The following is a 13,280-nucleotide window of genomic DNA, read 5'->3' on the forward strand; positions in this document are numbered from 1 at the left end:
TAACTCCGAAAGAGCAAAGTGGAGTGCTCACCTGGAGAGATAAAGCTGCACAGCTTGAGAGCACGCTCTGAAATCCTTAGAGCTCAACCAGGGCAGCACAGAGCACACTTCAAAATCTGAAACAGTAAGCCAGCTGCTGGCAAGAAGCTCCTGCATGCTATAAACAAGTGCTGAAATTCATCTAAGATCAGATAACTCAGGCAACTGAAAGTTGAAGGAATGGTCTTTGCCAGCCAGCAAAGTTCCTGAGGAGCAAACAGATACACACCAGATTTATACCCTGCGAGCAAGGCAGCATTCTGGCTCCCCTGAGCATGAGACAGCTGCAAAACCAGAGCAGGTACACATGAACAGTGTTGGATTCAAGTTCCTACTTTGATACAGCTCCTCCCTGCATACTTTTAATCCAGTTTTTAAAAAGGTTCTCTACTGTCTGGCACACCTTCCTCAGGCCCTTGCACTCAGATAGAAGTGGGCCATAAACTGACACCAGAACAGAGATCCACTCCTGTTTACACCCAAGCATTTCAGTTTTTATGTGTAATTTTTTTTTTAAGGCACAAACAATCCTAAAACCAAGTCCTTCGTGCTTTTCAAGAGAATTCACTCAATTGAAGACACAACTGTGTTCACACAACAAAACCATCCAACAAGAGTCCCCTAGATTGTGTCAGGAATTATTTGGAAGGCAGAAGGACGTGGTCAGGCCACATCTGGGGTTTGGTTCAGCTCAGGTACAGGAAAGACCCTGCTACCCAGACCAGAATTGTCCTTGGCTAAGCAAACTGCTGTCCCTTACGCCGGAGAGCCCCAGTAGAAATTGCTATCTGTTAAACAAATAAAATGCAGCTCTGCAACAGCAAAGAGGTAACAAACTAGATTTACTCCTGACAATTACCAACAAATGCACACAAAGGCACCGTGGAGGTGAAATCTGTGTGTGCAGAAGCTCACTTTTCAGATGGACATGACACAGCTGTCAAGCACAGATTCCACAGCACTGATGTGTTTACATTAGGCATGGCTGGTACTCTCTTTTATGGGACAGTTTAGGCAACTTTATAGAGCAAAAATTACTTCTGCTTTCCAATTCCACAGCACCACAGCACACTGATAGGAGATTCCCTCAAGGCCCTCTCTCTTCTCAAAAAAAACCAAAAAAAAATTATTTCTTAAAATTGAAATTGACTGGAAGAAAGTACTTAGTAATGCCACTCATTGCTCTCTCAAATTGGCTGTAACTTTACATTTTAAAGCAGTGGATATACTGGAAATGGGCTGTCACAGCATAAATTGTTGTCTTAGGATAATTCTAGGAAGTTTTTTTTTAAATTTTACTTCTAGACATCTCCATTGCAAAGTGCCAAGGGGAAAGGCAGGCAGCTGTTCACACAGGCCAGCCTTTCCATAGCCTTTACACCTCCAGCAGCAGGACAGACACCTCACTGGAAGGTAATTCCATGAAATTAAACTTGTGTCTTGCTGCCAGCCATGTTCCAGAAAATTTTCTCTTACCATTTATTATGAAGGATGACCTTGTTTCTTGGCCCAAACCTGAATTATACTTCAGGAGTGAATTAAAGTTTTGCCATTGACTTTCATGAGTTTTGAAAAGGCCTGCTTTGTTTTCTTGAAGGAAGAAAACGCAGACACCTTCAAGGTGGAAAAAGACTTTCCTTCATTACAATCTGTGGTGGAAAAAGTGTCCTTACAAAAGTAAAACGTTGGGTTTGATGCCCTAAGCATCCCAGCAGCTGTACCTGTGCACAGCAGGGCATCTCTGCATCTCTCACACAGGATCCTCTCATTGCTCAAATGCTGCTCAGCTGGATTTTCCTTGGCTGTGCTTCCGTAAACAGTGAGGTCAAAGCACATCTCTCCATTGCCCTTTTGCCACACCTTGACCTTTCCTGTCAGCTGTTTGACCCAGCCAGCACAAAAACAGCCCCTTCCCTCTAAACCCCAGGTGAGTTTTCTCGCAGTCATAGAGGAGGAGGTTTGCTGAGCGTGGCAGGCTCAAAGCAGTGGCAGAAGCAACATGGTCAGGAGGAGGGAGAAGGATGAAAGGAGAATCTTTCTTCCCTTCTCCCCCCACCCAAAATGCTGAACAGCCACTTCGTGTTATTTGTACAACTTTTATTTCAGTGGCAGTTTCAGAAGTGGTTCCGCGATCACTTTGTAGCAGGGTTCAAAACAACGGTGCATAAATCATAAGCCAGAAGGGTTTTTTGCCAGTAACCCCACCCTGACAAGTCTCTGCTAGCACAGATTCAGCAAAAACTACTTTGCAGGGTGGCATTAGATACCCTTTCTGCTGTGGAACTTCCAGATACCATCATTATATTATCTCAAAGTTTATATATTTTTTTTTATTGAAGCATTTCTTGCACAGAATTAATTATGAGTCACTCTTTTTATAGTTCTTGAAATTAAAAAGACAGGGCTTTATCTTTATTGTTCCATTTTCCACTTAGAGGAAGCAGCTGACTTAAGTTCACTAGGGCAAAAAAGCAGTGGAGTTCAATATATTGTAAATAAGGAAGCAGAACCATGAAATAAATTTGAATTTACACTACATCCCCTCTCAGGAGGGTAACAGAAGTCATTCTGAAAAGCAGGACACCAGCAGCAGCTGCTGGCTGAAAAGATCTGAATCCAAATCTCCCCCAAACCTGACTGATCCATCTATTGAAACCTCTGAAGCCACACACTCACTCTACTTTTGACAAATTATCTGCAGAAATGTCCACTGGCCACATATCTGACACGAATGTCAGGTCATTCTCTTCTGCCCAAATCTCAACTCATCCCCCACAGAGGATAATATTTTCAACAAGGTGAATGGAGAAGGGAACCTTCAAAATAAATGATATTAAATAGGATCCTCTGCTGAGACAATAAATGTACAACTTCTCCGTTGCTGACAGATCTAACTTGGTTTTCCCATATCCCACTGTCTACTGGGAGAAACAACAACTACAGCTGCTCAAAGTTATCCCAAAATTTAGATTTAAGGCTTATTTTAGACATATCTGGGGATTCTCTGACTTCTTTAGCTTTGGTACAGCCTTTTGCAGCTTATCACTTTAGGATCAGCTTTGTAAGCAATTCGTGCACGTGCCTAAGGCCAGACAAGCAGATGCAACCATTTTCACTGAAATGGCAATGTTCCTGCAACATTATAGTCTATTTTCAGATGCCTTAGTGTTCTGGTAAATAAAGCTTTAAGTTCACAGTTTCCTCAGAAGACTATCTGGGCAAAACGTTTTAAGTCAGAGAAAGAATAAGCAGTTTCAGCAGAAATCACAGAACAACTGTCTAGCTTCAGATTGGAGCAGGGAGCTTCTGCACTCTGTTGTGAATGCCTCCCTGGAGTCTGAAACCAGATTTTCACAACTGAAATAATCACTGTAATAACTCAATAACTTGAGTTCCAGTTTTCCACTGTAAAACTACATGCACTCACTGTTTGCCTTTTTAAAGATGTCCCCTCAGAATACAGCCTTTCCCAGCTGCATTTTGGACTGTGGACAGCATTTTGGACTGTGTGAGATGGAAGGTTTTTTCAAGAACCTCTGAGAATTATAATTTAAAATGTTTAGGATACGATTTTATCTTCTAGAAACTGCTGCTGTTTACGTATATGTGCACAAGGATCTTTATCATAATTTAAAGCTATGATCAGTTAATAAAAATACTAGTGTATCTCACATGGACTAAAATAGCAAATTTATCACACAAAATATTTGTGTGGGGTGAAGAAATAAGCTCATCAAGAACAGTATCTATCCTAAAAAATTCCTGGCATAGATTTTTGTGGCTAATTTACAGTTTCAAATATACTTTTGGTATCTAGGTACTGCATTAACAGTGGGTGATTTGCATCTGTAACAACAGCAAATTGCACAGGGAAAGGACTTTGGCATCAACAGACCTGCAAATTCTGTGATGTATTTAATTTATCACTTGCTCTGCTCCCTCAACACAGAACATCAAAGAGCAAAAATTAAATCATATAGCCTGAAACTGTTGACTGAAGTAAAGAAAAAAATATGTTTATATACTGATTTTCTCATATCAAAATAAGGAGAAAGCTCCAAAGTTAAGCGAAAATGGTTATAGAACAGAACTTGATACAGTAATTCATTTTAAATTGCTGCTCGTTCAACTTCAAAGCCATAGAAAAACAGAAGGCATTTAAATAAAACCTCTTAATTCTATAATTCCTACATGTATTAGATACATTTAACCTGTCTAACCAGTTACTCAGCCATGTCCAAATAAGCACAGTTCAAATAAGACACAATAGTTTCATTTTACATGCTGCCACGTACAGCATTATGCAACCAGCCAGTAAAACGTCTCTGCAACAGGAAAACAAAGAAACATTTATTGAGGGGAAAAAAAAGTGCAAAGCAGGAGGAGAACAATAAAAGAAGCTTTTTTTTTTTCCCCCTCTCTGTTTTATCCTGCTGCCAAAGGCAGTCACACATGCAGACAAGCTGACCATGTGTGCTCACCCCACCTCTGGAGAAGGTCTGCAATCCAGATTTTTACCTGTTGGAGCATTTCTTCTGTAGCATTCAGCTTCAACTGATGCCCCTCAAGACAGATTTCTAAGTCCCGGATTTTCTCTCCTTGAGCTTCCACCTGGTCTGTGAGAACACTCACCTGTAATTTGAGAGGAGAAGCAAAGTGCTACTGAACTGACTGTAAATAAGTTTCAATTACCTTATGCATATAACATCCAAATGCACGTTTTGACAAGAAGTTCCCTTTTAAAGCCCTCAATGTTTTAATATTCTTGTGCACTGCAGCAACCTGCTCTACCAAGACAGAAGTTTTGCAGTCTTACCTCTATTTCACTCCAACCCCGCCCTCTCATCTCCCCTCCCCTGCAACTGTTTTGTTTTGATATAAAAAAGAAAGGGCATTTCAAGGAGAGGTGGAATGCTACCTATAGGTTTCCTGGGTCCCTTCATGCAAAATTCTGGAAAATTGGAAAGGAGCAAACAAGAACAGAGGAAATATTTTATGTGGTTTTGGAGCATGCATCACCATTTCGGGTTCTGTTGGCATTTCACGCTCTAAAACAGATAAGCAAGAAAACTCTTCATTACCAACCCAACTAGTTACTTTACTTCTTACAAGAACAAAACTTTATTGATAGATTACCTATCAATAAAGGCTTCTGAAGCTATAAAGAATGCAGTGAGTGAAAGGCAAGTTTTAGCTGTGGCAGAGTTCTATTCCAACAAAGAATCCCAGGCTTTGGCAAGCCAAAACATGAACGTAAAAGTAGGGAGATACAGACAATGAACCCCAGGAAAAGAAACAATGAGCAATCCTGGTAAAGAGCTGTGGGAATGGTGGTACAGAGAAGTGAGTGTGCAATAAAAAAAAGCCCAGCAGCTGAACCCAAAACCTGTAAAGCAGAGAAAACTGCAGAAAGATATGGAAAAAAACCCAGTGGAGACCATACACTCATTAATTCATTGTGACTATTTTTTTATATAAAAGCCTTGATTATTCTAGGAATATATTATCTAAAACAAACAAACAAAGGAGCCTAAGGTGTTTAAATTCAATTTTGAAGAAAATGCATGAACAAAAACTTATATATGCTCTCACATCCAATCTTGCAACATCTTCATTAATAAAACAAAATAAAAAATGTACAGTACGTGGAAGTGAGACTTTTAAGACACATCCACTACACAGCATGTCTAAAACCCAATGAACAATTGAGTTCACTTCAGGGAAGCTGCAGAGGGAGATGTCTGTATTTCTTTTACCTGCTGACATAATGCCAAGCATGCCTGGGAAAAAATCACAGAAGAAATAAAAAAAAAAAAAAAAAAAAAGATACTATTTAATTTTCTTCCTGTTGAAGTAGTCATCTGTAGCTTAGAGAACAGCTGAACTCAGGATGAGAGGTGATAGGAAGGAGTGGGTGGAGGCAGATGGCAGGGGGACACATCCAAGCTGGGGCAGGAGAACTCCCTGCAAGGAAATCTCTTGCTTGTCTACTTTGTTTTGTTCCCATTGAATGAGGGATGATACACAAAAACCCCATGTGAGGTCAGAAGGGACAAACGGAATTCTCTCCTTCAGTGTGATGCAAGTTCCAGAGAAAGAAAAGCGGTTTTATTTAGAGCTTCAGGTTAGGTTTAAATACCATTTCAACCTGGAAAGAAAACTCTGGATGTTAAATGCGACCTGCGGAGGAATTTAGTGAAAGCTTAGCAGCTTTAAAAGCATGTGTTGGGTGTTCCAGCTGCTGGGCTGAGAGGCACATCAGCCACTTGGAGCTCATATTTTCCCCTCTGTCCAGGATCACATCTGCCAGACTCTTCAAGGAACCCGTAGGCTGCACCCAGAACAAAATCCCAGTCTATGCTAGGCTGGCAATTCCATCTTGCCTTAGGAGTGCAACACCTGCAAGACTCAGCCTGTAGGCAAGATATTTTCTGTAAGAGTGAGGGGCATTGAGCACTTAGCTAAAAATGGAGCGTTAGAAAGGTTTAAAAGTCTGAGGCCAGGCTGGAGCGCTCCCAGCCTCATATTCCCTCCAGACTGCAGCTATGGGCCACTTGCTGGTGCAATTCAGCATGAGCCACAGAACAGAGGTGCTCTGCTCCCTTTCCTTTCTTATCCTTCCTGCCAAGGGTCATGCCCAAGCAGCCAGCTTTGCACCAGCACAGTCCCTGAGGCCACGGAGCCTCAGCTTGGGGCTTGCCTGTGCTCCTCTTATTTGACTGCCTGGACAGAAGAGCTGCTGTAAGCCAGGTCCTAAACCCAGCTCCACCTTGGCGCCTTTGTTGTTGTTGATGTTCACCTTCCAGACTGAGTTTCTAGTCTGCCTTATTTGCCTGGGGTTTCTGCAGTTCCACAGCAACGCTGCGCAGTGGGAAAATGCATAAATATTGACTAAGCCTTCGGGTTTGATGGGGGGTGGAAGTGATGGGAGTAAAATGCAAAGAGAGATATTTTCTAGTTCTGATTTTACTCCCAAAACGTGTCACAAACCCCCGTGTTTTGTGCATTTGGCTGGCTGCTTCCCTGGGTACCTGTTTGTGTGGATGAATAAACAGTTACTGAAAATCTGCAGGACAAAGAGAGGAAAAGCACATCCTGAGCAGCAGCCTGGGACAGCCTGCAGAGACCCTCAGCACTGGCCCTGTCAGATCCACAAAAGCTGATGCACAGATCACAGGATTGCACAGAAATGTGGGGAACACAGGAGACCCTCACGGGTGCACCAGTCCCACCCTCGGCTCTGGGTGGAACAGCTGGATTTGGCCCCCAGTTGTCTCTCCACTCATGAGCTGCTCATGCATTCAAAACATGAATGTACAGTGAGGGAAGTTGTTTGCTTTTACTAATAGAATCAAGTTTCTAGCATTAACAAACACTTGATGAATAAAAGGTGTTCTAATAAATATCAGTTGTAAAGGGAATTTGTAGCACACACCTAAATTCCAACTAGAAGATTGTTTTTCAGTCAGGTGGGTTTTTTCCCTAAATTTGGTAATAGCAATTTAGTTTAACAGTAATGAAAAAAAAATCCAACCAAGCCAAAACATTTATTTATTGTTTACTTAACAACAGCAGTGAGGCTTCTGCTCAGTAAATGAACACAAGTGTGGGCAGAACATACAGGACAAGACATGTTTACAGAAACTTGTGACTGAAAGCAGGGAGAACACCCACCCAACAGACTTCAGCTTTGTTTGATATAAATATCTGTGCTTATAATATGCATTTGAAAGCAAGAAGGGAAAGGATATGCAAAGACCATTTAAATAATCTCCAGCTTCACTTTTTAAAAGTACTAGCAAAAATACACAGAAAAAAAATATATTTTTTTAAGTTGTGCAACACATGCTTTGTTCCAGGAGGAGTGCTTACATGGGACATGGGATATGTTTGAAAAAAGGTTTGGTAAACTGAGAAACAGGAAACCTGGAAGAGCTCAGGCATGCATTTTACTGTCAAATTTTCTCTATCCCCACTTCCCTCCCCCTTAAGCTCCTCGAAGATGTAAACAATTTTGGTACAGCAGATAAACAGGAAAGCAGTTCCATCTACCTGCCAGTCTTCTGGCTCACTGGAAGTGGCGGCACACAGAACCTACAAAATTGGCACAACCTAGCAAACCTACAACGAGAACCACCATCCCGGCAGTGGCCTGGGACAGAAGTATTTTTAATCCCTTTGTCGTCCTCCCACACTTTTACTGCTGTCACACCCCTCTCCTCTGCCAGGTTGCCCCATCATGAAATCATTTAGAGGGATGATACAGATTACAAATTAATTCCCAGTTAAATATCAGCTACGTTTGGCAATCTGCTAACATTTGTTTAACAGAAAATACTCTGCCACTTCAGCTTTTATGCACTGGATATCAACTATGCAGACAAAATTCTTCCCTCTTTTGGACATACCTGCAGGATAAGCGACTCTTTATCACCTTCTAATCGTGCCAACCTTTCTTGATAAGTTTCATTATTGGATGAATGATGGTTCACCTGTGACTGGGAGGGGAAAAAAAAATGCTGTGAGAATTTTTACAGTTAAAGTTTCAAGCAACAGTTAATAAAAGTTTTGTTATATTAAGCAGTTCTTACAAGACAAAAAATATGAAAAAATGTGTGTATAGACCAGAAGTGTTTATTTCATATGTATTAAACCTGTATTTACTGTACATTAAAAATCAATGTACATTAAGAATGTACCTTTTTTTAAGCTGTATTTTGAATACTCTCTCATTTCTAGCATTCAAGAGTGGTAAATGAATAGACTGATATTTTCTAGAAAATTATAATTTCAGTGGCAAATACCATTTTACCAAAACAAAACCCATTTAATTTGAAATATCTATTCTCCACAGTCTTTTTCTAAAGTCAATGAATGTTGTATTTACTTTCAAGTGGCAAAAATTGCTACAGGTGTATTATTCCTAGAAATTACTGAAAGGAAATTAGACCTTTTTTTTTTGTTAGCAACTAAAAATTTATTTAAATGATCAAATTCTTATCAGGAACTACTCTAGCCACCCAATTACTTACAGATTTCTAAAAGGCTCTAGGGAGCAAAATTATGCCTCATTTCCTATGAATTTTAGTACTTCACATACAAACACCGCCATAAAAAAAAAAAAAATCTGTGGATTTATTCAAGTTTAGAAAAGTCTCCTCGGTTCATCCTGCACACTGAAACATTGTGGGAATGGAGCTGTTTGCTCAGAGCATCAAAAGTAACCTGAGCCCCCAGAGGTTGATTTCCCAGCTCCACTGCAGGCACTGCATTTCTGCCAGGGAACACAACACTCGGCCTGGATTTTCAGCTAACACAGGAATCCAAGGAGCTCCCTTCAACTGCAGCTGGCTGCTCATTTATAGTTACTTGCACAATGGCACCAATAGAATTATAATCCTCCTCCCCAAGTGCCTTTTCTTTTTCAACTGAACATTTGTGAACAGATTTAAAAAAAAAAAAATATTTATAGCTTCTTAATCTATACTGAGGCCAACAGGCCCAAATGTAGCACAAATGCTGAAAATAAACATGGTGATAGTTAATTCACATCAAGAAATCAAACTTTTATTCAATCAAAAGACACTTTTCAAGCCATAAAGTGCTGAACTAGATGTAAGTGTGGCACTAGATACAAATGTGGCACCTTTGTAAGCTGAGAGAAACTGAGCACCCTTTTCTCTGATTATTTTGAAAGAAATTAAGAGAATCACAATGGCACCAACAAACAGGGGATGAAAGATGTCTGAAGAGATCATCTGGTTCACTATTCCATCCTAGAGCCAATGTTCTTGTTTTGTCTTCTTCTAAAGACCTCCAGAGAGGGAACTCACAACTTCTCCATCTGCTTCTTCCCTACCCATCACGAGAGCATTTTTCTTCATGCCTAACTTGAATCATCTCTTCAACTTCATGGTTATCATACCACCATAAAGGAAAAAATAGGTCCTTCCATTCACTTCAGAGATTTTTTTTGCATATTTGAAGATTATCGCTACATCTCTAATTAGCAGGTCCCTCCTCATGAGCTTTTCTGTCTTTTCCTCACAGATTAATTTTTCAAGATTTGTTTTATTGCTTTCTTTTGGTTCCTCTTCACCAACTATTTCCTAGCTTCTTCTGAAATTAAGGGCTTAAGAGGAGACACAGCTGACTCCAGATGAAACTGGCTTAAAAGCTTTTCACAGATTCCTGGGCCATATTTCTTTCTATATTAACCATTCAGTAAAATTCATACATTTTCAGCCTAGGACCCATGACTTCCAGATCCTTTTATAATCCTTTTATTTAGCTGCCAGCCTGTTCTTCATTCTGCTTTTACTCTTTGTTTCTGCTTAAATGTATAACTTTGAGTAAGTCTGTGCTGACTTGCATTCTATTATTTATACTCTTTTCTTATGCATCTGGCTCTTACGTTTTAACCATGTCCTTCAGCATAGCTGCAAGGCCCTTAACCAGAATCAGCTGTAAATTCAATAATCTTGGTCTTTTGTGCCTGTTTAAAGGGTCAACAGGGACATTGAAAACAGAATGTGCAGGTTCTCACTCCATACCTCACTTACCAGCATTCATCATCAAAAGAAGAATGTGTTAACTCTTCTCAAAATATACTTTTGTCACAAGTTTTTGACCACTTCATAATAAACACAACTAGGGTTCAAGAGCTCACAGAAATGGCTTTAAATGTGCAGGTGTGAGGTCAGCCAGAAAGGCCACAGATAAGCACAGGAAGGCACAGTAGACAGAAAAATGACCTGCTAAATAAAAGTGTCTGATTGACGTACAGCAGTTGTTTGAGCCTCGGTAATTCTTTGTGGCATGTATAAAGACAAGATAAAACAGTGTAACACGAACCAAGGCCATCTGTGGATGGCTGGAGAGCATTCTACACTTGTGAGAGTCGGGACTGAGAGGAAACTGAGCAAGATGTCACATGCATCAGCAGCAATTGAATACAGGACCCACAGCACAAAAGACACAAGACCGCAGATTGCTCTAAAAACTCACAAACAGCAAATAAACACTGGTCATGTGGTTACACAGGTCTAAAAGGTTGAATCTGCAGGGTTTCCTATAAAGCTGTCACTTCAGAAGATCCAGCATTAAAGACCAAACATTGTTACCTGGGCGAGACAAATTATAAGCCAAATATGTTAACTATGCCTCTTCCAATGAAAGAGAGAGAGAGATTGCACAAAACACGTAAAAAGGTTTATGATAACAAAGTAGAAGGGAAGATATGCTAAGGCAAGGTAGCTAAAAATATGCTGATAGCAGTACCATTGCAGATAAAAAAACCAACTGCATGCCATAAAATACTTTGCCTACAGGAATCACAGAATTCTTAAGACTGGAAAAGAGCTTTAAGATCATCGAGTCCAACCAGCACCACCACCATTTTCACCATAAAACCATGTCCTCAAGTACCTCATCTACACATTTTTTTAACTCTTCCAGGGATGGTGTCTCCACCTGGGCAGTCTGTTCCCATGTTTTACAACCCTTTTTGTGATGAAATTTTTCCTAACATCCAATCTGAACCTCTCATGGTGTGGATGCCAGCCTGGTCAGGGAGAGAGAAATGGCAATCGTTTCTCACAGGGGCTTGTGAGAATTTTTAGGCAGCTGTAGGAATGTGATAACCTGTTAGTCTAAACAATATGCAGGTGGTGTTTTTCCACCTTGCTTTTCTATTTTTCTCAAGGACAGTGTGTGAGAAAGATGTTTTTATTCATTAACCAATAAAATAGAATGTGTCGTGTTGGTCAATTTAAGCCGAAGTTTCCCTTTCATTAAAGCCTTCTTTTATTCATTTTCACGTGGTGTCCTCATCTGTTCTCGTGTCATTCTTGGGCAAGGGTGACATCATGGCACAACTTCAGCCATTTCTCTCATCTGTCACTGCTTGCCTGGGAGGAGAGGCTGATCCCCACCTGGCTGATCACCATCCTGTCAGGCAGCTTAGAGAGTGGCAAGGTCTCCCCTGAGCCTCCTTTTCTCCAGGCTGAACAGCCCCAGCTCCCTCAATTGCTTCTCACAGGGCTTTTACCCTCCAGAACCTCCCGGCTCCATTGCCCTTCTCTGGACCCGCTCCAGCCCCTCAATGTCCTTCTGGAACTGAGGGACCCCAGAACAGGACACAGCACTCGAGGCGTGGCCTCAGCAGTGCCCAGTACAGGGGGACAGCCACTGCCCTGCTCCTGCTGGGGACAAAATTTCTGTGCAGGCCAGGTGCCACTGGCCTTCTTGGCCCCCTGGGCACAGCCTGGCTCATGTTCAGTCACTCTCAACCAGTACCCCCAGGTCCTTTTCTCTGGCCACTCTCCAGCCATTTTGTCCCCAGCCTGTAGTGCTCCATGGGGTTGTTGTGGCCCAAGGACAGCATCCAGAACTTGGCCTTGTTGAATCTCACACCATTGGCCTCGGCCCATCCCTCCAAGTCTGTCCAGAGCCTTCCTCCCTCCAGCAGGTCAACGCTCCCGCCCAGCTTGGCGTTATCTTTGTACTTGCTGCATGTGCACTCGATCCCCTCATCTAGATCATCAGTAAAGGTGCCAAACAGGACTGTGTCCAACACTGATCCCTGGGGAACACCACTGGTGATGGTCCCCAGCTGGATGTGGCACAATCCACCATCACTCTGTACCAGGACATCCAGCCAGGTTTTACCCACTGAAGAGAGACCTGTCCAAGCCATCGGAAGCCAGGAACTGCAAAGCAAGTTCTTGGAGCACCTGTATTACAGTCTCCTCAGTGATTTTGGATATAGTTTACTGCCCCATCAGATGGCAAGAGATATTAACCTAAAACGATTGGAACAATTCCAAATCAGCTGTAACTCCCAGTTCTAGAGAAAGAAAAGAAAAATAAAACTTTCCATAATTTTTTTTTTTTGGTCAAAATGCATTCCATCACCTGCTTTGGGTTCTTCATTTTTATTTTCCAAATCTCTCTCTGGAATATGCTCACTGATTTAATATGAAAATAATACTGGAAAGTTACTGGGAAGGTCTAAGTATCACTTGCATGATCCAGTCATTACCAAGTCCTCTTCCAGGAAAAGGGCTTGAATTTTCCTTCTCATGTACACACAAAAAAACCCCCAGACTTTGGAGAACAATTCAATTGCTTTGATTTAAAATGCAGATAATCAGCAAAATATCAAAGGATATGGCAAGAAATGTTGGTCAGTTGATGTTCTCCTCGGGTGTGCCTTTTCAGCACCAAGAATCTCCAACACA

General features: G+C 41.3%; 1 protein-coding gene across 18 annotated transcripts in view; it reads right to left on the minus strand.

Moving 5' to 3' along the window:
• Positions 1–13,280, minus strand: part of PPFIBP2 (PPFIA binding protein 2) — a 77,641-nt gene that overhangs the window by 34,091 nt on the left and 30,270 nt on the right. For 17 of the 18 annotated variants that reach the window (XM_068194717.1, XM_068194697.1, XM_068194709.1 and 14 more), the window contains 2 exons: positions 8,448–8,537; positions 4,558–4,671 (listed from right to left, as the gene is read on the minus strand). In XM_068194717.1, the coding sequence (XP_068050818.1) occupies positions 4,558–4,671; positions 8,448–8,537 (204 nt within the window). Of the gene's footprint in view, positions 1–4,557; positions 4,672–4,731; positions 4,756–8,447; positions 8,538–13,280 lie in introns of those variants that run through there. The other variant, XM_068194716.1, reaches the window with a different exon arrangement.

This window comes from Anomalospiza imberbis, chromosome 6 (assembly GCF_031753505.1).
Source record: "Anomalospiza imberbis isolate Cuckoo-Finch-1a 21T00152 chromosome 6, ASM3175350v1, whole genome shotgun sequence".
In the NCBI taxonomy this organism is placed as follows: Eukaryota; Metazoa; Chordata; class Aves; order Passeriformes; family Viduidae; genus Anomalospiza; species Anomalospiza imberbis.